Here is a 27161-nt window from a genome sequence, read left to right as displayed (position 1 = left end):
TAAGATCATAACTAGGCCCAGTTTTTAATTTCTTGTTCAGTGCATGGTTATTACTTCGCTTTCATAATTTCATCCACCATGGCATTTACCCTGCATAATTGCTTACTACAGAGAAACATAGTTTATGACTCTGAAAAGAACACGTTCTTGGGGTCATGAAAATAAATTATCATAATCCATAGTACATTATGATTAAGTTAACCCAGCGAAAATAACAACTTTTTGTTAGTTAATTAAACTTTTCTCTGTTTACATAGGTTGCCTGTGCTGTTGACAAACCTTGCTAATAGCCTTCCAGAAGACCTGCCGTATTCTTCTCTTATTAAGTCCACCATGAGAAGTCTGGCCAACGAATCCCAAGGTACATAAATCATCTTGCAAGATCTACTGACCTATAACACTGTTCATTCAGGGGTTTTATTTCCACGATCTTATGTTCCCACAGTTGCATATAGTGTGTATAAGTATTTTGCATTCAGCCATGTGAATGCATAATTATTTCTTTGCAAAATTTACATTTATTTATCTCAAGAACAAGATGCATGTGCACAGTAAATGTTGCAGACTCCTGGTTCTCGCTCGAAATAAATTACTCTTAGTAATCCCTACAGACATTAAACAAAGTATGTTGCTTTATGTTTGTGACATTGCAAAGATTTGGTGCTTTTCATAGCAGTGCAGTAAATGGCAGGTTTGAAGTCTGCTTTCTGCAATATTCAGCCAGGAGGCATATGGCCAGACTATGAGTATGAGAAAGCCTTTTACAGTGGCTGTGCTCTTTAAAATAGCAAATGTTTCTTACCCCCTACTCTCATTTTTTTTTATTATAAGCCCAGCCCAGTCTATTTAAATGAGAAGTTCACCCCCAAAATTTAAAGGTCATTATTTACTCTTTCTTGTGTCACTCCAAACCTGTATGCAAGTATCATTTTACTATAAAACCTTAAATTTATTCAAATGGTTTTTGTTTTAGGCATATATTTAACTAAATTTAGTGATGTTTGTGCTTTAAGCAAGACAAAAATTTAACATTGGGATAAAATAATAAACCAAATTAAGAAATACCGTATGGCCTGAAAACAAGTGTCAAATATTACTTTCTCTTCTGAAACAAGATAACAAGACAAAAGTACTGATTAAGTTCCGAGGGAATAATTTTCATTTCTAGATTAACTATACTTTTCAAGAGTTAACTTTAAAACATATCATCATTCTGTGCTCCAGAGTGCACCATTTTTTCCCTCTGGAGATCCACAGTTTTTATTCCCCAATTTCTTTGTCTGCAGCACTCCCTCATTTAAATTGATAAGCTGCTTTTCAAGCCTCTCAGTTTGCTTTATATTTTCTTTAATAAAGCTGATGTCTTGTTGAGCATTTAATTTCCCTCATAACTGTCTGATCTTTTATATTGCTTAAGGTGTTGCACACGTAAGAGCTGTCAGGTCTAAATCAGCACACGACACCATAAAGCTTTCAATGTCTCTTTTCTAAGGGGAGATTCTTTGCTAGATCATTTGCTGCTTGCTGCACTGTGAGGTTGGCCTGAAAGTGGAGTTAGGTGCAAGTAATGATGCCTGTAGGGAATTTAAGTTACTTTAGCTCTGCAAAAGTTTGATCTTTGTTTTCCGTCTTTCATTTCTCTCGCCTTTCTGCAGAAAATCTGCATCTTCTACTGCAAATGCTAAACACCGCCTTTGAATTAAGCTCAGCCAACTGGGCAAATGAGAGTTCGGGCATGATACTGGACCACCTGTTAACTAAGGTGAGATTTTTGATGGCTTAGATACAAAAAAGTGACTCTTTTAAAAGCATATGCTAGCAAAAAGTACCATCTTGTTATTATTGCTATGCTCATTCCATACCAAGTTGTAAAGAGAATACAGAATGACAAATGATTTGGCCATATGACTCATATCCTATATTTCATGTATTCTGAAGCCAACTTCTTTCATGATAACGTAGGTGTGTGCTCTGGAAAACATGGCTTCTGTGCAGCTGATCACCCAGGTTCTGCATCTGGGCCCCGGATTGCTGTGTGACACTGTTGTTCCTGCAGTTCAGGCCTTCCATGTGCTCACAACCAACCTGGTGAACCAAAGCACCGACATCTATGATCTGATTTTCCAGACTTTCATTGGAGACCCTAACACTTACAACACAGAAGTGGACTGGTACTGCTTTCTATAACAACCTTTAACCTTGTTATTGTAGCTTGTACTATGCATGTTCAGTAGCGTTGGGGAGTAATTTACTAAATGTTGCTGTGCTACTTATATTTTTAGTGAAAATAGATAAATACTACATTTACATTACATTTTACATTTATTCATTTAGCTGACGCTTTTATCCAAAGCGACTTACAATTGCTGTATATGTCAGAGGTCGCACGCCTCTGGAGCAACTAGGGGTTAAGTGTCTTGCTCAGGGACACATTGGTGTCTCACAGTGGATTCGAACCCGGGTCTCTCACACCAAAGGCATGTGTCTTATCCACTGCGCCATCACCACCCACACCCAAATGCAAAAAAAAAAATTAGCTAAAAAACAATGGTTCAATGTATTCAATCCATTGTTTGTTCACTGCTTCATCTTCAAGCATTGGAAAACCTGATTCATTCTTGTGAATTAGTTCAGACCCCAAATGATAATGTAAAAAAAACCTAGAAGGAATGCAACTCATGGTTTTACCCTCTGTCTCTTATCTCTCTCTCTTTCTTTCTTATAAAGGACATCAACTCTCTCTCAAATTGTGGGCTTCAACGTCTCAACTCTGAAAAATCTTAATATCAATATTTCATCTCCAGGTATGTACCGCTGTCGCTTCTATCAAAAGTACTGTGGAAACACAAGTGTTCCTTAGCTATCGGATGGTAGTCCAATCAGTCTTTTTCAACCTTGTCATACGTGCATGTCTTTTCTCTCACTTGTCTTTCGTCTTGCGTTTTGACAGCTGAAGTGAAAGTTTCAGAGCTGCTGAAAAACAGCACTCTGTTTGTTCAGGATGTCGAGCGGTATACCAGCTTTCCCCTTCATATTCTTCAGGCTCTATTAGATTACCCTCTACCCAGCCGCAACATGCAGGTACACCACAACTCATACTGAATACATCATACATCAGAGGGGCTCAAAAGATGTGTCCAAAAATCATGGCTTCACACAGTGCGAGACAGAAACAAAAATAAACTGAATCACACTTTATTCTGAGGAAGATAGGCTTTCCTTGCTGAGTCTTGGTTCCTCCCAAGGATTTTCTCCCCCATCTTTCCTCAACAACTTTGAGCATTTTCATTGTCATTGTTGTCTTTTGCTTGCTCACAGAGGGTTGTAGGTCCCAAGCGCAATACGCTTTAATAGCATATATATCTGTCTCTCGCCAGTGTGAAGTCTTGTAGAGTGCAAATGTATTGTAATGTGTTCTGTTTGTCATCTCTCTCCTCTTCACAGATCTTGGCATGGTTGGCAAACCTGCACCAGTGCTCAGACCCCTCGTCTTTGCAACTGGACCCTGCAGGGCAGGAGATCTTCAGCACCTTCTGTGAACTGTCACATGAATGGTACAGCATCACAATTCTCTTTCTTCGCCATGTGGACTTGAAGGCGGCTTTATTCAGGGTAAAGATCTGGGCACAGAATGTATTGTGTATATTGTACATCCAATGAAACAGAAATGTTGCATCTCTCTGTTATAGTTAATTAAATACAAGAAATGTTTTGCATTTAGTTATAATGAAACTAAATAATGCTTGCTTTTTATGCATTTATTATTATGGATTTTTTTCATATACAGTTAGATTGGGGCTGAGGCAGCCTGAGCTCACTCTTAGCCATTCAAGATTTTGCTGTGCCATTTGTTTGTAATGAAAAGCCATTTATTATTATCTTTTGATTTGCTTCCATTAAATTTAAAGTAAAGAGAGAAAATAATAAATTTTTGAATTATTTAATTCAAAAGTGTTTAATTGTGTAATTGACTGGATTATCGAGCCATAGACATTGCCACTTATTTTTATATTTTTAATGTATATAAACCATTTTCTGTTAAATTTCCTGAACAAATAACTATATAATGCAATATACATTACATGGGTGCTGTCTGTTGTAACCTTGAGACATTTTGTTGCAGCTGCTGTTGTCCAAAGAAATTCAGGATTTGGTGGCAATCATGCTAGAGTTGATCAAGTTTTTGACGGATATGATGGACAAACTGGTACCTGCCCTTAAGAAACTGCAGGAATACCTGACCAACATAGGAGAACTAAACCTGGTGGCCAACCAAGAGTTCCACAGTGTAAGTTTTATTATTTTATTTTATTTTATTTTATTTTATTTTATTTTTATTTTATTTTATTTTATTTTTTAAATAAAATGTGTCTTTGTATTCTCCTTCCCCGCAGCTGGTGAGGGGAAAGCGGTCCACCATGTCTAGCAGGGCCACCTTTAGTACCATTGCTCGTGCCTTATGCAAAAACGGCATTCTGACGCTGTTTGCCATCGCAAAGGTTCCTATCGTAACCGAGACTGATCCTTCTGTCCAGACGGACCACAAAAGAGAAGAGCTGATTAAGAAGTTCAAAATCCCACCCGATGCTAGTATGAACGCATATTCTCTATAGCACAGCTAAATGTGCAATAAAGCATTATGATAATGACCTGTCAAGAATCTGCTTACAGCATATTGAGTTCAGTTTGATGAAGTGCTGTGTTCAGGCTTAATTAATATACTGCTTATGTCCAGGTCCCTTCTGTATGAACCTCTACTTGGATATGGTGAACACTACAGGCGGCGCGGTGGCCTGGGCCTTCCTCAAACCCATGCTGTTAGGACAGGTCCTGTACTCACCAGACACACCAGTGACGAGAGAGATCATGAGAAAGGTGCTGGTTTAAAGCATCTTATTTGGCATCAAAGCTGGATTAACTCTTTCACTGATTTTACATGAGTTTTATGCATGCATATAAAAAGCAAAAATGTGTGATTGGATACAATTTGGGCCACTTTTAAATGTGTTACTTCTTTTTTCAAAAGTTTGAATTTCCAGTTTTCTGCCTTGAAAAAAAAACTGATGAACGTATGACATCAAACATGGCAGCACCAAAGAAAAAAAGTGTAGTTTATTTAAATCAAACAAGTTCCTAGAGTACACGATGAACCTATTTAACAATGTTTGCAGAGGCAGGTGTGTAAAACATGGTAAATGTCCTTCTCTGTTGGTAATTGTACGGTAAGCATTGTACAACGTCATTTATTCTCCACAGTTGCTAGGAGACGTATTTGCAGAGAATCAGATACCTGCAAAGATAAAGTATATAGGAATATCCCGCTTCTGACTTGGGATGGACTGCAGCATAAATCTGGACTTCTGACCCGCATCTGTACAGTCATATCGATTCTCCTTTTAAGATATAGACGGGTAGCCTGGTCACGAAGCAAGATATTCTGTTTTTGTTTTTTTTTTGTAACAAAACATGTCCTCCTTTCTTGCAGTCAAATTCCACACTGCACCAGTTTGGTGATTTGAAGCTTTATGCGTCCGAGTGGATAGAGTCATCGTCATATGTGATGCAGTCTGCCAACATCCTGACAAAAACCTTGCCGATACTTCAGGTATTCAGTCAAGAGAAAATCAAATAAACATTTATTATTTTATTTATTTATTTTTTCCCCCTCTCCTGCATTAACTGCTCTCTTATCAAACTATTCTTCACAGAATTCTCTGCGCAATCCTTTCGTCCAAAACTTCATTCAGACTCAGACCGGCATTGATGTTGCACAAATGAGCGCCACTCTCAACCAATTCTGTAAGTTCTCAACAGTACATGCAATGCTTGCATCATGGTGATGCAGCATTATTATTACAAGAAAGTTTTTACTCAATTGTGGTAGGAATCGTAATACAACTGTGGCTTCCATAATATTAATTATTAAAAGAATTTATAAATATATTAATATAATGAATGAAAGAATGAATGAATGAATAAATCAATATTAAGTAGTTTTATATAAAAAATTGTGGTAAAACTTTACTTAAAGTCTGTATGTATAATGCATCATAAAAGTAGTTTTAATGCATTAATTATGCCTTGTAATGCAACTTATAATGGATTGCACAATCTCATGAATAATTGTAACCACAGTTAATACATTATAAGACTTGTCAATTCATTGTTACACTATACATTTTAAATTCTGTTTGTAAGTATTTAAGACAAAATACAATGTATTACAATGTACATTATGAATAATTATAAAGCATTGCACCCTTTAATAACCCTTTATAATGCATAATACATAAATGCTTTAAGTAAAGAGTTACCAAAATAGTTTTTACTATCAATTCTCTCTTGTAAATTCAGATTTACTAATTAAATAACCACAGGACCCTGGAGTTTGTCTATAAACTGTTAGCAATGGGAAGAAAAAACATACATTAACGGTTCACATGGCAATTAAATCACAGACTACCATCTGTAAATACTGAAATCATGTCTCCCTGAGAAATAATTACTCTCAGAATAGGGCTTATGTCTGTGAGACACAAATTTACCTAACCTCCTCTGGGAAAACTATCCCTGTCCGAATGGAGTTTTATAGCCGAGCATTTGACAACTCATGACAAGAGGCAGAGATGCATTGCTCCTATACACAAGAGTCTTATCCTAAATCTGCAGTGGCTTGAACAGTTTTTCTAACTCTCTCTGCAGCAAACATGACAGTCCTTTTAGAGAAAAACAAGTTCATCATGGAGCAGATCACCACCCTCTCCATGCTGATGATGAACCTTTCCTCCTGTGTCAACTTCGACCGCTACCGAGCCTTCAACTCCACTGATGAACTCGACAAGCAGGCGGAGAGACTGGCTCAAAACCGTGAGCTCTATGCCAGTGAGTACACACACACACACACACACACACACACACACACACACACACTCTCTCACACTCTCATCAGGAGATACCTCTTCAACTGACTACTCCACTCATGCGTTTGGTGATACTCTCGGTTGAGGACACCACAGGCACTGAAGAGCCATCGGGCTGTAAAGCCTGTAATTCAATGCAATTCGATTCAATTCCATTGAGATATAGATTTCCACTGTTATCGAGGAGCAGCAGGCCTTTGAGGTTACTATGACAACAGATCACTTCCCTTTTATACACACGAGCTCTGCTCATCTTCACAGGCATTATTTTCAAACTTCCCGAGGAGGCCTCCAGCAGCCTGCCCCCGAACATCGACTACACCATCCGAATGAACATTGAGAATGTCATGCGCACCGACCGCGCACGGAATCCCTTCTGGGTGAAAGATGCCTTCATTTCAGCAACGAAGACCCAGCGGTACAACCGAGGCTTTGTGTACCTGCAGGAGAGCATCGAGAGAGCCATCATCGAAATGCAGACGGGTAAAGCCATAGATGAGCCCGCGGTCCAGATGCAGGCGTTCCCTTATCCCTGCTACTACAAGGATGAGTGAGTGTCTCATAAGCACAAACCCTACATGCACACGGAGCGTCTCATATGAAGACTGAGATAGTCACGCAAGAGGTGGCATCTGAGCAATTAATCAACAGTTTACACCAACACTGAACATCTGCTCCGTTTTATTCATTAAAAATAACTCTAGTAGGATGAATGTCTAGTATTTCATAAAAGTACTAGATTTGCATTTGTTTAATAAAACAGCATTGCTTGCAAAACCGCTAAGCAATTTTGTAAGCTTAGGTTTGGCTTTGGTTCTGTGTAGATGAAGTGCTGGATCAGAGCTGTTGTCATGGCACTGAATTTTCCGTTGGCTGTGTATGAGAATCAACATAAATAACATCATAATTACTTTGCATCATTTTTAATTTTTTTTGCTATGTAAAGGTGGCTTTAGATGTTTTAGATTGTGGCTTTTAGATAGAAGCCAGTGTTGTTATTTAAAAAAAAAAGAAAGAAAATTATTTAAAAAAAACTTGAGTTAAAATAAATAATATCTAAAAATTATAAATCTTGCCTTTGCAAGTTAAAGTATTAAAATTACTAATACTAAAACTATAATATAAATAATTTAAAGCTAAATAAAAATAATAAATAAACACAACTAACACAAACACAAAAATACAAAAATTAAAATGGCAAAATCAGATAAAAATAAATTAGCAATTCAAATGAAAAGAGAAAATATAAAAAAAACTAAATAATAAATCCTATAACAGTATATTCATAATACTACAATAATATTAATAGATGCTAGAATGAGAAGATGGATGCAATATAATGACAAGCTTTTTCCAAAGAAAATGGATTGCAAGCCAAATTAACGTCTGAATTACAGAAGTTGCAGAAGATCGATACTGTGGGTCATCAATTTAGACTTTTAATTACAACGTTAATCAATGAGGTACTTGACTTAAGTTAGTCAGTTCATCAGTTCCTCTTCAACATTTGAAGTTATATAGAGTGATATGCATAACAAATGTGCCCTTCACCTGCTAATCTCAAATCTTTCAACCCCCCAGGTATCTCAACAGCATTGCTTTTGCCTTCCCATTGGCTCTCATGATTTCCTGGGTGCTGTTTGTTGCCCACTTTGTGAAAAAACTCGTCCACGAGAGAGAACTGCGACTTCATGAGGTATGGAACCAAAGCATAATTTTTCTTTAGTCTTTTCCCACATACTTTAATTAGCGTTCTAAAGTCTTTTCACTCTTCCCACAGTACATGAAAATGATGGGGGTCAATCCTATCAGCCACTTCTTTGCCTGGTTTATTGAAAGTGCTGTGTTCCTGCTGGCGACCGTCATCATCCTCACTATCATTTTGAAAGCTGGCGGCATCCTTCCTCGCAGCAATGGCTTCGTGCTCTTCCTCTACCTTTGTGACTATGGCTTCAGCGTCCTTGCAATCAGCTTCCTGGTCAGCTCCTTCTTTGATAAGACCAACATCGCTGGGCTGAGCGGCAGCCTTATCTATGTCATCTGTTTCTTCCCCTTCATCGTGCTGATCCACTTGGAGGACAATCTTTCCTTCAGTGTGAAGAGCGCTCTGGTCTGTACTGCATTTAAATCAGTTTGCAATTTAACATGATTGCCAAAAAATGACATTCAGTCTGACGTGATAACTTTTATTCTATACTTTGTGATTTGTAAAACACTGTTTTGTCATATATTTTTTTTATTTAGACATTATTTAGTATGCTTATTAGGTCACTTCTCTCAATATAGGTTTCAGGTTTTACTATTACTCCAGGAACCAAATATTCTCTCACACGCACAAAAGTCCCAAGAACAGCATGTTTTCTCAGTAAATGCAGGAAGAAATTCTTTACGGATAATTTATTTATAAATCAAAGCCAGGCGGGACATTTAACAAAAGTCATTTGCATTCTTTGAATGGTGAAATTTAATTATCATAGCAGCTCCACAAGTGAAATATCACCCACAAATGTGAAACCGCATTATTTGTAGAAATGTTAATGCGAACACCAGCAGAGGACTAATGCTCAGGCCGTGGCAGCGGCAAAAACAACTTTACATGTAATATGTCCATGAAGAGTGGGGGTTATAAAGTTGTTTTGTTGAATTATTGCAGAATTGCATATCCATGTTGGCATTTTCTTTGCTTTGATTTGTTTTTGTGCAAATGAGGCGTTAAAAGTGCTGTTGCAGGAATTTACCTCAAGTCAATATTGTTATATCCATATGGACATATATTTTACTGTGGTTTTATCCACAAAACCCATGAATTCCATATTATTTTGTTAAAAATTAACCCTTAAATGCATTAGGGTTTTAACGTAAGAATTCACCCCAAAAAATATAAATGATTTATTTACCATGTCATTCCAAACCAGTTTGACTTGTAACAACCCTTTTTGTAAGAAAGCAATTTAAGTGACATGATGGTGAGTAAATGATGACAGAATTCGATTTTGGGTGAACTAGTCTTTTTATGATCGATTGACAGCTATTGTATAAATCTCACAGTGTTTGTTTTTGGTCCACAGAGTCTCTTTTCTCCGACATGCTTCAGTTACGCCAGCCAGTATATTTCCCACTATGAAAAACAGGAAGAAGGTATGCCGACACAAACCCCTCAGACTGTTTGTAATTAGCGTTTGTTTGGGATAATTACATTGACTGAATGCATTGTGTACTTACACCTCAGGCATCCAGTGGAGCAACATGTATATCTCTCCTCTGGCTGGTGACACTTCCTCCTTCGGTTGGCTCTGCTGGCTGCTCCTCATCGATTCAGTAGTATATTTTATCATTGGGATTTACATCCGCATGGTCTTCCCAGGTATGTGTGAGTTGCTCAGTTGAGAAACTCATCAGATTTTGTTTGTGTGGTTAGGTAAAAAGAAACTATTCATTTTTAGAAGTGGAGGTATAATATTATTGTTTAATCTATTTTTCAGGAAAGTATGGCATTGGTGTTCCGTGGTACTTCCCAGTGACTCGGTCCTTCTGGACAGATATGTTCAGCTGCTGTAGCAGAACGCCAAAGAAAATAGGCAGAGGGCTGCTCTTTACTAACATGATGCACGAACAAAACAACACTGGCAAGAGCAAAGGTACATTATTACACAGTGCTTTGGAATACTTGATTCTGATTGGTCTGTAGCATAATTGAGCGGTAAAATACTTTTGCATGAGTGCATATCTGTATATTTGATAATTGTCTGTGGCAACATATATTATTGGTGCTATCTTCATGTTTCTCATTTTACTTACTTGGTGAAATGATTATAGACTGAAGTAGAAACGGAGGAAGACATGTTATATTGTAGCTTAATATTACATTACAGTAGATTACCTGCACTGCCATTCAGAGCTTGGTGAGATATTTGAAGGTTTTTAAAAGAAGCCTCTTAGGCTCACCAAGGCTGCATTTATTTGATTAAAAACAGTAATATTGTGAAACATTACAATTTAAAATACTTGCTTTTTCATTTTAATATTTTTTTAAATGTAATATATTCATGTGATGACAGCTGAATTATTCAAATGTGTAATTTTCAAGTAATCAAGAAACATCTCTTCTTACTATCAATATCAAACTAGGTTATAATATAATATAATATAATATAATACCTTTTCATTTTAGGAATCTCTTTGAATAGAAAGTTCACAAGTTTTTGTTTTTTAACTTTTTAAATGTTTTTACTGTCACTTTTGATCAATGTAATGTCCCTTTATAAATAAAAGTATTATTTTCTTTCAATAAAAGATATTACTGATATTAAGATAACAATATTACTGATCAAACGTTTGAGCATCTGAGAGATTTGCTTCAGATCTATTTGCTCAAATATACTTGCACACTCTACCTTCTTTGAAGGTGACACAGATTGTAATTGTAGGATAAATTTGAATCCTTTCAAATTCTGTGTGATATTTTAACTTCTTTGTTTCTCTTTATCTATGTCCCTGTAGGTAAAAGTAGCATGGAAGGTAATGGAGAAGAAGACATCTCAGGATTGCCTGTTGGAGTCTCTCTGTATGGCCTGACAAAGAGCTACGGCAACCGGCATGCTGTAGACAATCTGAACCTTTCTTTCTATGAGGGACATGTCACCTCTCTGCTGGGTCACAATGGAGCTGGAAAAACCACCACTATGTAAGAGCATAACAGCATATTGCATCTTCAAAAAATAACGCTATTGGTTTTAATAAGCATAAAAACTTTTTGAAACACTTTGAAAAAATGTATTTTCTTGTTTCAGGTCACTTCTGACAGGGTTGTTTGCACCCACCAGCGGCACCATTGAGGTATATGGGATGGATATGCAGACGTCTATAGATGATGTGCGTAAGGAGATGGGCGTGTGCATGCAGTATGATGTCCTGTTTGACCACCTTACCACAAAGGAACACCTGCTGCTATACGCTCAGATTAAAGCTCCCCACTGGACCAAACAGGAAGTGAACGAACAAGTGCGAAGGTAAGTTTCAGTACTCATCTTACAGTATGTTTTTATGTTGTTCTCCCTTAGAGAAATTAACATTTTACAGAAGCTATATGTTATCTTAATTCATATTACATGTAGGTTTCCAGTGTGCACTTAATGGTGTTGGGGAAGCTACTTTAACCTACTTAGAACTACTTTACTTTAAAACTGAAGCTCCCCACACTACAACCTACTCATAATTTAAAGTAGTTTAGCTGCTTAGTCAAACTACACTGATGCCCTTTAAAGGGATAGTTCACCAAAAATGAAATTTTTTTCATTTAGCCTCATATCGATTCAGACCTGTATGAGTTTCTTTCTTATGTTGAACATAAAAGAAGATATTTTGAAGAATGCTGGTAACCAAACAGTTGATGGTCCCCATTGACTTCCATTGTATTTATTTCCCTTCTGTGTTAGTCAGTGGTGACTACCAACTGTTTGGCTCTTCAAAATATCTTCTTTTGTGTTTGGAATGACATGAGGGCAATGATCTGGCTTAGAGGTTATTGAATGGGTTGGTAGAAGTTAGTTGGTTCTCACCCCACAATGGATGGTCCATGAATACACCGTGCCCTTGAGCAAGGTGTACTGGCCCAGATCACTGTATATACTGGAAGAGCATCAGCTAAATGAGAAATCTGCATTAACGGGGTCCCTATTTTTCCTGTCTTAGAATCCTAATGGAAACAGACATGCACTCCCACCGCCACAAGCGTGTCGGCACCCTGTCAGGAGGTATGAAAAGGAAGCTATCCATCTCCATTGCCTTCATCGGAGGCTCACGGCTGGTGGTGCTAGATGAGCCGACCACCGGGGTGGATCCCTGTTCCCGACGCAGCATCTGGGACATTGTCCTTCAGCACAAACAAGGTGAAATCCCCTTGCAATTCAGACCAGGGTGAAAATAATCTCCTGGCTTGTACCTGTAGCAAACTCCCCAAAGGACTTTGTTCTTATCGGGTATCTGACACTTGGTTTAGAATTTAATTAGGCTTGAATGGATTTTCTCAAGGTGCGTGCAGTCAAATCCAGACAGGGAAAAATCCAGACGCAGATGTAGTAACGACTGATTGTTATCCGTCATGCTCCCTCTGATGCTTAATTATCTTCCGTGTAGACAGTTAGCGAATTTATCTCGAGCAAGGATTTAAGACCGTAAAAGAGGGTCATGTCAGATTCTTCTGTGTTATCGTTGTACATCAGCTCTTTGTTTAGAGTCTGTCTCTCTCTGTCTGCCTGTATCAGTGGATCTTTGATTTGACATGCCTCTGTGTTGGTTCTGTTTAACTGTCCAGAGCGTACCATCATTCTTTCCACCCATCACCTGGATGAGGCTGAAGTTCTCAGTGACCGCATCGCCTTTCTGGAGCTCGGAGGCCTCAAATGCTGTGGTTCGCCCTTCTACCTCAAAGACAAGCTGGCTAAGGGCTACAACCTCACCCTCACAAAGAAGGTACATGTGTGTCAGTTACTCCAACTGAGTTCTTACTTGAGTTCAACTCTCATAAAAAGAACCAAGGTAGTACTGGAGTACAATAAAATGGTTTCACGAGTTCACACTTAAATCTATTTAGCACGAGTATGGTAATGCGTATTTGGCGAGTATAGAAATGCGTAGTTGGCGTGCTGTCCTGGGGAAGTGCTCCGGGCTCAGGAATGGCCCAAACCCAGAGGATCCCCCATAGTGTGGTGAGAACTCTAGTGATACCTCTTGAGTGGAGAAGGGGTGGTGGAGGGATGCTGATTAACCGTCAATACAATGGTATAATATTAATACCAAGATACATTGATATACACAAGCATTCAACGCTTGGGGTTGGTAAGAGTTTTTCAATGTTTTTCAAAGAAGTATCTTATGCTCATCAAGGCAGCATTTATTTGATAAAAAATAGAGTAAAATGTAATGCTATGAAATATATATTTTTTCCATTCAAATACTTTTTTACATTTAAACACATTTTCAAATGTAATTTATTCCTGTGATGGCAAAGCTGAATTTTCAGCACCATTACTCCAGTCTCCAGTGTCACATGATCCTTCAGAAATCATTCTAAAGCTGATTTGCTGCTCAAGAAACATTTCTTATTATTGTCAATGTTGAAAACGGCTGTGGTGCTTTATTTATATTTCATTTTTATTAGCTATATTGTATCTACATTTTTTAATGGCAAATTTAATCCACTTTTTTCAGTATTCCTTGATGATTGTAACTTTGCATTTATTTGAAATAGAAATCTTTTATAGCATTAAAAATGTCTTGACTGCCACTTTTGAAAATTGTTAAACATTTAAACCATCTTTTGCTGATTAACAGTATTAATTTCTTAAAAAAACAAAACAAAAAAAAAACACCCTAAACTTTTTATAATTATTGTATATATTCAATGCAATATAATGAATATTATATTCATATACCGTGTATTCGTATATATGATATTACCGTGGTAATATGTGTCATTGTGGTGTTCCAGAATTTATATTTTATAATTTGTCATATAATCAACATGCATTTCTATGTTTTTGGTTCAGGTTCAGACTCCTGATTCAAACGATAAGTTTAACATTGAAGAACTCAGGGCTTTCATTCAATCCTACCTGCCTGACGCTCAGCAGAAGGAGGGAGAGGTGGGCGATTTGGTCTACGCCCTCCCACCGTACACCCCCCAGAACACAGCTGCGTACCACTCTCTGCTCACCGGTCTGGATCAGAATCTGGACAAGCTTCAGCTGGGCTGCTATGGCATTTCTGACACCACCCTGGAAGAGGTAATTATCAGATGAAGACCCAGGTGCAGGACTGGATTATGGACTTGGCCAGTTCCACTGGGCTTCAGACTGCCTGCCCAGCGACCTTTAAAGCCTCAGGCAGTGCAGCTCAAGACTGCCAGAGGAAGCTGAACTAGGTTTCCTGGGATTCTTGGCTCATATAGCCAAATCAGATTCTAATTAGGGAGATATTTAAATATTGAAATGCTATTTGTGTAGGCTACTTATTTTAGTCATCTAATGCAGGGTTTCCCAACCTGACAGTCATGGCTACCAGCTGGGGTTTCGGAGGCATTTAGTTCACTTTGAAATGGAGATAAGAATTCAGAATTTTTGTCCAACTTGTGTGTCTGCCTATACACACCAAGAACGATAACTATAAAGATTATCGCTATTGCTATAGTTTTCATCCTTGGTGTAAGAAGGCTTTAAATTATGACAAATTTGTAATATTTGTTTGATGAACTTTGCATTTAAAGATGAATTTTCATGCTTTTAAATATTCCCAAATCACAAATTGCTTCCAGTTTCTACACCTTTTAGACTGGGAAATAAACGCTGTAGGGTTTACCGTCTTCATTTGTAAATTGCTGGTAAATTTGACAAATAATTGGCAAGTAACACTTTGAAATTAACATGAGATTTTGAAGTTGAAAACTGAAAATTCTACCCCAAATGTACCTCAATAATCATTTTATTTACACAAATTTTTTTTTTAAGCCATGTACAAATAATTACATTTTAATCAAAGTCCAGGTTCAAAAAAGTACAACCCTGTCCAGGTGCATTCATAAAGACACTGTGTTTTCTCAGGTGTTCCTGCAGTTGACTCGAGATGACTTGGAGCCTAAAGAAAGTAAAACCTGGTCTGTATCAGAGTCTGTGAGAGAGAATGACATGTTTGCCTCAAGAGACAGCATTCCTGACGATCTCAACAGCACGTACCTTGGAGAGAAAGCCAGTAAGTAGGCCTTTAGGACTAGTTTAGTTTCTTGCAGCAGTTTGTGGAAAATTAGTTCTATGACCTGTACTTTCCCAATTACCCCTTGAAAGCTTTGAACTTTGAAAGCTCATCTTTAGAATTTGCCTGGATTGAAGAGATGAGATGTTTGCCTCTGTTTCATGTGGCACACTCTTTTCTTCTCTCTTCTAGGCCTCACTGGGACCTCAGCCGTGCGTGGGTTCGCTTTGACTGCGCAGCGGGTGATGGCCATGTTGCTGAAACGCGTGCATCACTCCAGGAGGGACTGGAAGGGGCTGATCTCCCAAGTGTTGTTGCCTGTACTCTTTGTAATTGCTGCCATGGGCCTGGGCTCCATCAGGAGTGATCTTCAGCACTTTCCTAAGATTGTGCTCTCTCCTGCTCTGTACCACGTTGATGAACAGTATAGCTTCTTCAGGTTAGACTCACTTTTTAAAAAAAATACAAAGATTTAGGAAATATGGGTACTGCCGAAATACAGACATTTTCATTTTATTTTAATAATCTATTAATTTACATCGTTGCATTTTGCAGACACTTTTATCCAAAGTGACTTACATTGCATTCACGGTATACATTTCATCAGTAAAGTAAAGTAAAGTAAAGTAAAGTAAAGTAGTGACGTATTGTCAAGTATGGTGACCCATACTCGAAATTGGTGGTCTGCGTTTAACCCATCCAAGTGCACACACACAGCAGTGAGTAGTGAACAAATGCACACACACACACACACACACACACCGTGAACACACACCCGGAGCAGTACATGCATTCTCTGGAAATCAAACCCATGACCTTGTTTGTTTCATATTTTGATGATCTACTTAAGGTTGATAATATTGTTACCAATTAATGTATTGTCATCTGGCCATTATTGAAAATATACCAAAAATTATTTTATTTTATTTTGCCTAAAAGGTTGCAAGAGGTAAAATGTAGCATCCGACAGATTATTAGGCAATTTTTCTTTAGAGTTTTTTATTACTAAATTAACACAAGGAAATAATTAAATGTAATCATTTTTTATTAATGCAAAATACACAATAAACTGCAGTATTTGCCTCCATATACTTTATATTTTACTACAACTTTTCAAAACATATAAAATTCCTCACCAAGTCTTGCGTAAACATTTTTGAGTGGTGATGCTAAGTAACTGTTCATTGAATGATGCAAAAAATAGATTCAAAATAACAGATTTTCTGCAATATTTTGAAATCCTTCATGTTGATGAGTTTTATGACTGAGATGTCTTTAAAATACCTCTCATTATTAGGGGTCACTGGCACAAAACTAGCTGATGCAACTAATGGCCAAACAAAACACATAGAACCATTGCAATATTTCTAATGTTGTTTATTTTTTGTCACCATCAAAGTAATATCAAATATAGTGTAATGTCACCCAGTCTTAAACATTGCCATTGCATGTTCTCTCCACAGTAATCAGAATCCCGCCACCAACAATCTTGTAGATTCCATGATGTCCCATCCAGGCATTAACCACGTCTGCACGAGAGACCCCACAGATTCGTAAGTAATCATCCATATGTCTTAGTGACCCAGCACTCTGAGCTCAGTAATCAGACTGCAGGCCGCTCTAAGCCATGAGTGATTACATATCACAGCATCAGCTCACCTAGGCACTGCAAATGGCTTTCATTTTTGCCGGCTATGATTTCAGTCCCTCTGATCTTCGCAGGTCTGTTCCTAAGCTCTGGTCGCCGTCTCTTTTGCCAAGCCCTGGGACTCTGATACTCTGTTTGCTTGTATCAGTGGGTCTTCTCGTGTTCCTGGTCAATTTCATCACACTAATGTGCCACTTTTAGTTTTCTATCACTGTTGTTTATCACGCTATTTTCCCATCTCTGCTTACTCTTTTTCTCACTCTGTAACTCGCTCACAAACACTCTCTTGCTTTCTTGTTCACTGTTTTTCTATTTCTCTCTTTCACCCACACATCTGAAAGCTCTGTCTTTTGTAATTCCACTGTAAGAGCTTATAATAATGCTCCTGTATATGGGTGTAAATCTCACAGAAGAACCTCTCTGCACATATTTTTGTGATTCACCCAGGGATCATTTGCATTTCTCATGCATTTCCTGTTTATAGGATAATTTTTTTTTTTTACACTGATACCTTCCAAATATTCATCACACTGTTCCTGCACGTAGAATATTGTTTTCTTCTTTTTGCTACAACAAAACTTTTTTTTTTTTTACAGGGTTTGCAAAGAGAGACCTACTGCAGCAAGTGAGACCTGGATCTCCAGAGGCAACAGCTCTGCTACATTTACCACCTGCAACTGTAGCAACCAAGTGCAGGTAGGTCAAACAGAGCATAACCATCATAACACAAACAACATTATCACATATCCTCAATGATGTGCATCTCTCAGCGTTTAAATATTGATAAAGATCATTAGTGTTTCGATAGCGTGAAGGAGATTGTTGATCACAGCAGGGTTGCGCACCCTTCAGAATTGATTTCAGAATGCCTTTTAAATTAAATTCCTGACTTTGAGGCAACAACGAGGCAACAAACACAATGCAGAATGAAAATTGTAATTTAAGCAAGTAGAAACGTGGAATGTTTAATAATTATAAATCATATGAAATATAAATCATATAATAAATAATGTCATGTAAAAATAATGATTTTTCTGTTTAATTTACAAATAAACATTATCATGAACAAAATGTATATATGTTATTTACTTAATATATTTTATTAATAATTCATGTTTGAAATGCCACCTTGTATTTAATTTGAGTTAATCATGTCTTTAAAAAAAGCTTTGGTGTGCATGTTGTGGTTCTCCTTGAAATTAAATAGGTTGTTGGCTGTTTTTTCAAGGTATTCAATTTAGTTTAACTTAATTAATGGAATTATGTCAACTGAGGAAAAATAATTATGTATTATGGAGTAAATAGGCATTATTAGTCAAGTTAAGGATGCAATAAATCATTTTATTGTCACCAAATTTGTGTTAATCTTGTGTTACTACTACTTGTCATTTAAAGGGGACCTATTATGCCCCTTTTTAATGTAAATAAGTATCTGATGTCCCCAGAGTGTATATGTGAAGTTTTAGCTCAGAATACCCCACAGATAAATGTTTATAGCTTGTTAAAATTGCTACTTTTAGGGTATGAGACAAAACGTGCTGATTTTGAGTATGTTGCTTTAAATGCAAATAAGCTGTTGCTCCCAGAGAAGAGGGCGGAGCTTCAAGAGCTCAAGCTCCAGCCTAATTTACAAATAGCCTTTACAAATAAACATTCCACTATTAGTACAAGCCTGTTATCTTTACAGAAAACATACTCTGTTTCAAAGTCTGACATCTGATTATACTGTGCATAATAAATTCACGTTTATGAACTACACAGACAGGGAGCAAGGCGGGATATATAAAAATAACAACATAGCTGGTCTCATGCTATCACAAACTTTATAAGTCCCACTTCTGATTATGAGCTCGACAACTTCAAGCGATCGACTCACATTGCTTTCATATGCAACTTTTAACTACTACATTCCTATTCACGATCTTTCTGGTAGCACTTGAAGGCAGCATCAGTGAAAACAGGCAGAGACAATGACAGCTTTAGCAATTAGCCTTACAGAGTGCCAAGACGCTCTTTTAGAAAGGCAATTTGGAAAACAAACACGTGATACTTACTTTGTCTGGAGCTGACGTTCGTGCACAAAACGTTGGTATTGATTCCTAAACATTTAGGGGACTTTACCGAGTTGATAGATTTTTAACATTATAGGCTGGTTGTTTTCACACACTGCAGCCACACAACTGTGTTCAAACACCTTATAAAAGTGTTTTTTGCATAATAGGTCCCCTTTAAATTCAGCTTCCTGTGGGGCATGGCCAATTCTACTGTTGAATTGACAGGGATCAAATAGTTAAATCACTCCCTTTTCTCTACCTTTCAGTCATGTCCTGCATCCAATTTCGAACCACCTCACAAAAGAAATCCATCATCCCAGATTGTCTACAACCTGACGGGCATCAACATAGAGGACTACCTGCTGGCCACTGCCAATGACTTCATCAGAAACAGGTGAATTTGATCACACATAGCACTGATTAAACTAATTTCATAAGATATTTCCTTTGTCACAAATTCAAAATATGGCGAGGTTGAATATTAAGGAATTTATGAACCGCTTGTGGGCTTATTAATAATTAAAGAGGAAGCACTTTGGTTTATCCCGTCTTTACTGTGGCATTTCCGACCAGCTGACATTTTCCATCCTAGTCAAATAGCACACAGCACTGGGGCGTGCTGCTGGCATGAAAATACTTTATTACACCTAAAATAGTAAGGCTAGCATTTATTATTCATACATTGCTCTGCCAAAAATTTGTAATATAATACACAGCCCTGCCTCTGTGTGGTGGTGAAAATAGTAATAAAAAAAGCAAATCACAGCTCTTGTAATAAATTGAGTGGAAATTCAACCAAGGCATGAAACTATTAATTAACAGTATATCAAGGAAAATGTCTTTAGTGTCTGAAAACACTACATTTATTGTTAAATAAATTGAGATTTAATGTGTAAAGAATGTAGGAAAGAACATAAATTTGCATGCGCAGTCCAATTATTCTAAAAGATTTTTTTTTTTATCCTATAAATCATGAAGTATAAAACATACAAAAATGTATAAATGGCATCAAAAAAAAAAAAATGGTTCCAGTAAATGTGTACAACAAGTGAACAAAATGTTACACCAGCCAGGAGTTATGAGCCCTAACGTAAGCTGTTTTGTGCTTTGTTTCAGATATGGAGGCTGGGACTTTGGAAAGCCTCTTCCCATTGATCTTAAGATGGACATGTTAGATGTGCCAGCGAACAGAACCCTTAGCAAGGTAATTTGGATGAGTGATATTACATTGCCCCAATGGCAAAGTGGCTCATTGTCCCAACGTAGCAGTTTATGTAGACACTAACAAGCTATGTTCCAAAACCAAGTAAGCTGCCACGTAGGCAGCATTTTAATGCATCATAATCACCCTCCTGATGTGAAAGCTGTTTCAAAAGGTAGGCAGTATAATTATGTTGCCCTCGAAGATACCTTTTTTGGCAAACTTTTAAGGCAATATTGCATGCATTCTCTGTGAAGAATGCAATGTGGCAAAAAAAAAAAAAAACTTTTAAAGATGGCAAAAGCAGGAGAAAGAGTTGACTCGGTACCAAAAAAATGGTCTAAGTACAGTATAAATACATTATTTTACCCTATATTATTACCCAGCTGTGTATTTTTATGCCTGTTGAAATACTGAGTTGTTAGTTTTCATGCAGCTTGGTACATTTTGGAACAGAGCCTTTACAAAGTGATTATAAAGGAATTGTTGTGCATTGTAGTGATATTTGTGTTCACACAGGTTTGGTATAATCCAGAAGGTCACCACACCATGCCTGCCTACCTCAACAGCCTTAACAACTTTATCATGAGATCTAATCTGCCACCAGAGAAACGACAACAATATGGTTAGTTAAATCTCTCTCTAATACTGTATGTAGATTCTATAAATCTAGATTTTGTAGATTCTAGAATCTATAAAATTTCATATACACTGCTATTCAAAAGTTTGGAGTCAGTAATGTAATTTTTGAAAGAAATAAAACATTCAAGAAAAATCCATTAAATTGATATTGTATTTATGTTAACAATTATTTCTATTTCAAATAAATGTTGTTCTTTTGAACTTTCTAGTCATCAAAGAATCCTGGAACTAAAAATATGACAAAATGTATTGTGGTTTCCACAAAATATTGTGCAGCACAACTGTTTTCAACTCTGATAGTAAGGACAAGTGTTTTGAGCACCAAATCAGCAACTTAGTAGAACCGAAGACTGATGTAATGGCTTCTAAAAATTCAGCTTTCCCATTTACATTACATTTTAAAAAATATGAAATAAAATTGTTATTTTAATTTGTAATAATATTTCTCAATATTACTGTTTTTACTTTATTGTTTTTAATTTATAGGTGAGCATAAAAGACTTCTTTTAAAAAACATAAAAAAAAATCTTACGTACCCAAAACTTTTAAATGGTAGGGTATATCTAATATTTTTCACGTTGTATAACAGATGAAATGTGTTAGGTTAGCTTGAGTTAATGTGCACTTAGACTTGCATATCTAAAGTTTTGACTTGCTGTGTAAGGTCTAATCCACTTAGCAGCTTATTCTGAGCAAGAGCCGCCCACTTAGACAGGAGGAGACCTTCTAACTGACTGCAAAGAACACGGCTAGGTTCTTCTTGTCTTCATGTATCAATAATTATTGTGTTTATCTAAAATATGTTTTTTGCAATAGTCTGAAATATAATCCTTGCCCCCTGAGACTGAAAATAATGTAATACCACTACCCTTAGACAGAGGGCAGTGTGTTTTTTCTGTCTCCCACCATGAAGCAGAGTGGTCTGAATGCTAATTAGAGGTGGTGAGAACTCAAATTAAGGAATAGAGCTGGTCTTATTTCAACACTGCCAGACTGGCCCAGTGGCTGAGATTCACTGTCCGCCTCCAGGCAAGATTAATGCAATCCCACCAGTCAATAATGGAAAGGGGGGATGCATTCATTCAAATGTAGCCGGTGAAGTCATTCAGGGCAAAACAGAGCATAAATTCAGAAAAGGTTCATGGGAGGAGCAGATTGCCAGTCACGTGTTAGCTGGGCAAGTGTATATTTTCTCATGTGCTAAAATCTCTCTTTACAGCCATCTCCATATCCAGCCACCCTTACCCTGGCCAAGTGCAAGACGAGGATGTCATGTAAGAGCACACACACACACATATCCATGCATGCTCGCACGTCCTTCTGTCTGGCAGCTAAAGCAGATAAAGTACTCTGTGGGACCAAATACAGGCTGAGCGTATTAGTACGGCCGGTACAAAATCACAGACCCAGTGGTGGGGAAAAGAAAGCAATCAGCCAAATGATGGGCTTTAGATAAGATATGCAAACATTGCTCTGACATTTTCATTCTAGTGGAGCACTTGAACTAATGTAATTTGACTCCTGTATTTACTCCTCTTTGATTTTTTTTTTCCTGAGCCTGGCTTATTGATTACTAACCCAATATAATGTGTGTTTACTCTGAAGGTGGTTCGGAGGTTAATTGATTCAACGTCGCCACCCAAACATGCTTGTATTTTGAACACTGTGGGCAATTTCAACCGTGCCTAAATTTGAAAGACACGCTCTGTAAAAGGAGCGCAATTGTTTCATTCTCGCAGCTGGGATGAGTCTGGCTTGACGCCTGCTACTTAGGTCTGAGAAAGGGATTTCTTGAGAAGGGAAACGACATGTAGAGAAGGCAGGAAAAGGAAGAATTGGTTGGCTACTCAAGAAAGCCCCTGAGAGTGGCTGAAAAGAGCAGAAAGTAATGCATTCATATACCAGACACTTGTATCGAAAGTCCTTTTATGGCAAGTCAAGCACTTGGTGGCCATATTGGTAGCAGCTTCAGGCAGCTGTTTCAAGTACAAATAGAGTGCAGCAGGAATGAGTCCTGAAACCCAGAATCGAGTTTGAATTTTGAAACTGGCTGAAATAAGGTCTGAGGTTAACCCAAGCTCAAAGTATTTTCACGTTTTATTCTATAACATGTAAACATCAGTAAAACCCCACTCATGATTTTTTAAGCTTATGCCTGCCTTGACAAAGGCGGTTGCTAGCAAGTGGCTAAATTAGACTACAGAGATTGTTGGGGACATTAATCGTCCTTATGCAGAACAGAAAGACTCATTTACTTGCTATAGTCCACTTTTACTGGCTTGTTGTATTTTTACTGCAAACTCTCAAACCTTCTCCCAGCTTGTAGATTTTGAATAAAAATTAGTTGGAAACTTAGTGCTGGTGACATTGAAGACATTTAACTGTTTACTTCTACCAATTGTTTTTAGGCTTCAAAATTTCTAGAAGTTGTGTTCATTTGTGAAAATGATACTAATGAACCAAACGTAAGAATCATAAACTTTTGTTGGTTACAGAGCTTATTTTCTGCACTAATCTAAAAGCCTTTGGAAGCCAATTGGCTTTTTTTTCCAAGGCGACCTTTCTACAAAATGACGTCATCCCTGCAGCACTCTATTGAATCTACTTTAAAATATTGTTTCAGTAACAGATTTTAATGAGTGATTGCTAACCTTGTCTCATAGCTGATTAAATCTGATTGTTTGATGGAAGCCATATTTTTGAATTATACATTTGTTATCTTAGTTAGGACCAAAATGATCTCAAGTGATTTAACCGTAGTTTAGCGCCATTTTATCATGAGGTTTGTCATTTTTATAGCACCACAAGTGAGACTGAATGTAATAAAATAACCTATTGTTTTCAGGAATTATAGCTAAAATAGGTCAAGTCCACCAGTTTTCATTGTCAGATGGTCGTGTTGATTCAAAGCAATGATGAGTGCTACAATATGAGCAAGTCAGTCTAACAAGGCTGCAAAACAAAGTTCCAAAATTGTCTAGAAAAGTCTGAAGCTGTAGAGAACCAGTACTATCTAGTTAGCTTCTTATCCTTTGACATCATTGATCAACCAACTTATCTGAATATAAAGTGATCTTCGCTTTTTCGTTCAGGCTCAACTCTCTGTGGTATGGGTCTTCTGTCTTTCCCTGAGATCAGTTCGTTCTTATTTGTCCTCCATTCTCAGTATTTTTTTTGGAGGCACAGTTATTGAGAGCAGAGATGGGATGCAGAGGGGCAGCATTAAAGGCAAAAGCTCAGCTGGTGTCTGGTAGAAGAAGTGTCCTGCTGAGACTGAACTCTTGATCGTCTCTGTCTCTGTCTTACACAATTCTCACAGATAGAGAGATCTTAATTCTTACAGCTTTCATCTTTTCTCCTCACTGTGTCTGGTGCCGCTGTAAATGCATCAAGCTTGACTGAAGAACAGTATTAAGCTCATGTGAGAGACTGTAGGCAATATGAAGTGCAGTTTGTATTGTAAGGGTAAGACTGCATGACATGCATTTAAAATGTCTCTCACTGCACTTGACCATTGCCGCAGAACATCTTCTGCTATGCTGGTGTGTGTATAAAGTATATGAATATGTACCTATTTACTTTACACTTTAGGTCTAAAATTGAACAATTTATTGGCGCATGACATGTAATAAATATACACTACCATTCAAAAGTTTAGGGTGAGTAAAATGTAGTTTTTAAAAAAATAAATTAATACTTTTATTCAGCATAAATTCATGAAAAGATATAAATAATCTAAAAATTTATATTAAATATTAAAATGTTATATTAAATTCATAAAAATATATAAATATATATTGTTATCAGTGAATCCCTGTATTATTAAAATGGATTATGAACAGAAAGAACAGTTAAAACAGAAAGAGTTATTAATATTTTACAATGTTGCTGTTTTCATTGCATTTTGATCAAATAAATGCAACTATAAAATATATATTTTATAAATTTGTATAATTATACCAGTGTAAACCAATGTTTAATTTATATTTTTTGTTTCTAGATCACATAAGTAGATACATAAGGTCAGATACTCTCAAATCACTTGTCTTCAAGCCCATGTCTTCAAGATTGGGATCTTTCTTTTTGTCTCCTCAAGGGTGGGCGGTTTGGTCAGCATCCTGGTTGCAATCTGTGTCCTCACCGGTTACTCCATCATGACTGCCAGCTTTGTCATCTATGAGGTTCAGGAACATCACAGAGGCTCCAAGAGACTCCAACAGATCTCTGGCATCAGCGAACCATTCTACTGGATCATCAACTTCTTCTTTGATATGGTACTTCAGTAGCAGTTGATTCAATTTCAGCCTTTGGGATATATTGTATTGTTTGAAAAAAACAAAAAAAAAACAATCCAAAAACCATGAACAAGAAATTACAACCCAGACTACATGATATGCAGGGTAACACTTTATTTTAAGGTGTCATAATACAGAGTAATTGCCTAATTAAGTACTTAGTAGTAGCTGTTGTAATAGGCAGCTACTGTTACACATATGTAACAAATCGAGTCTGTTACACCGCTACTAGTACACTGAAGTACAATCTTGATACACTTTATTTTAAGTAGCTTATGCCTGTGTACTTACATTTATAATTACGTTGTATAATGTCTGCAACACATGTAACAATCTTTTGGTCACATAAGTTGCTGTGTAACAGACTCAGTCTGTTACATATGTGTAAAAGTAGCTGCCTATTACATGTATATAATTACAAACTGTAAGTACAGGCTGTTCCATAACTTAGTTACATGGTAAGTACATTTTATTTCATGTAAGTACAACGGCTACTACTAAGTACTTAACTAGGTAATTACTCTGTATTATGGACACCTTAAAATAAAGTGTTACCGCAGATTTAATTGGAACAACAATTACCATTTGTGCACATTTTTTAATTAGATTAATAATTTTTTAATGATGTAATTAATTTAATATGAATAATATCCCAAATCCTTTATTTAATCCTCATTAATAATATATAAGCTTAAGATAAAAATTGCTTTGGATGAAAGGATCTGCCAAACGCACAAACATAAATTAACAAAAGTGTTTAATATGCAGATTACATAAGACTGTTTGTATTTAAAAGGTCTTTTCTATGCTGTTGCAGGCTCTTTACATGGTTCCCGTGGTCCTCTCGGTGGCGATGATAGCAGCGTTCCAACTCCCAGCATTCACAGACAGGCAGAACCTCGGCGCGGTCACACTTCTGCTGGTGTTATTTGGGTCAGCATACATTAGAGTCCCTTTACCACCAGAGATTTTCCTGTCACAAGACAGACGTCTCATTAGAACGTCTCAGAGCTGACAGGTCCTCAAGGCACTAGAGCTTCATGAATGTATTATTCAGCAAATGCTACACGTCGCAGCATTGGCAAAAGAAGAAGTTTTAGTTAATGCGTCGTCCTTCAGGTAAACACCGGGCTCTGTGCTATAAAAAGGAGAGCTGCTCGAAGCTTTCCTGCAAGGCCTGGGCTCTGAAGAAGCGATTTCACACACTTCGTCACCCAGTTAATTGCATTGTGGAGAGCAGTGAGGCCACTCACAGTCAGTCTTTAGGCTTCAGAGCTCCAGGCTGCTTGGGAGGCCCTTCATTGTGTGAAGTCAGCAGTCTGGCCCGCATTCATCCGCCTGTGAGCTCACCGGCTCTCGGCCCATAAATAACCACACATCACAGCAATCCAACCACTTTCTCTTCAACCTGCTTAATTGCTTTTGTTTAGCTGAGCGGTGAGGACTTTCCAGCACTAACAATACACGCACACAGGCCAGGGAACGTGCACATAAACACACACGCGGTACCCCCTCGGTTTAAACACATCCTCTTCCTTGACCCCACCACCCCAATCACCAAGAGTAATGAATAAAAAAGGAGATCATTCTGTGCAGCTGAAGAGGAGAGAGAATGCTTCACGAAGAGGAAATAGATGAACTCATTTATCTTCTGGT

At 37.4% G+C, this 27161-nt stretch overlaps 1 protein-coding gene across 1 annotated transcript in view; it reads left to right on the top strand.

Moving 5' to 3' along the window:
* The window catches only part of LOC306876230 (glucosylceramide transporter ABCA12-like), a gene marked incomplete at its 5' end in the record, with an annotated part of 37729 nt that overhangs the window by 1369 nt on the left and 9199 nt on the right, over positions 1-27161 (top strand). The window contains 33 exons of the mRNA XM_079427239.1: positions 258-361; positions 1656-1762; positions 1963-2171; positions 2728-2804; positions 2951-3081; positions 3445-3612; positions 4124-4288; positions 4395-4590; positions 4736-4875; positions 5486-5605; positions 5709-5799; positions 6703-6882; positions 7182-7470; positions 8502-8616; positions 8701-9030; positions 9989-10058; positions 10150-10284; positions 10403-10558; positions 11421-11604; positions 11711-11929; positions 12612-12808; positions 13234-13391; positions 14468-14704; positions 15518-15665; positions 15858-16104; positions 17129-17218; positions 17910-18009; positions 19634-19761; positions 20484-20571; positions 21088-21193; positions 22430-22484; positions 25307-25484; positions 26323-26438. Coding sequence (XP_079283365.1) covers positions 258-361; positions 1656-1762; positions 1963-2171; positions 2728-2804; positions 2951-3081; positions 3445-3612; positions 4124-4288; positions 4395-4590; positions 4736-4875; positions 5486-5605; positions 5709-5799; positions 6703-6882; positions 7182-7470; positions 8502-8616; positions 8701-9030; positions 9989-10058; positions 10150-10284; positions 10403-10558; positions 11421-11604; positions 11711-11929; positions 12612-12808; positions 13234-13391; positions 14468-14704; positions 15518-15665; positions 15858-16104; positions 17129-17218; positions 17910-18009; positions 19634-19761; positions 20484-20571; positions 21088-21193; positions 22430-22484; positions 25307-25484; positions 26323-26438 — 5034 coding nt within the window. The remainder of the gene's footprint in view (positions 1-257; positions 362-1655; positions 1763-1962; positions 2172-2727; positions 2805-2950; positions 3082-3444; positions 3613-4123; positions 4289-4394; positions 4591-4735; positions 4876-5485; positions 5606-5708; positions 5800-6702; positions 6883-7181; positions 7471-8501; positions 8617-8700; positions 9031-9988; positions 10059-10149; positions 10285-10402; positions 10559-11420; positions 11605-11710; positions 11930-12611; positions 12809-13233; positions 13392-14467; positions 14705-15517; positions 15666-15857; positions 16105-17128; positions 17219-17909; positions 18010-19633; positions 19762-20483; positions 20572-21087; positions 21194-22429; positions 22485-25306; positions 25485-26322; positions 26439-27161) is intronic.

Source organism: Barbus barbus (genome assembly GCF_936440315.1).
Source record: "Barbus barbus genome assembly, chromosome: 10".
NCBI lineage: Eukaryota > Metazoa > Chordata > Actinopteri > Cypriniformes > Cyprinidae > Barbus > Barbus barbus.
This window is presented reverse-complemented; position numbering and strand designations above follow the sequence as displayed.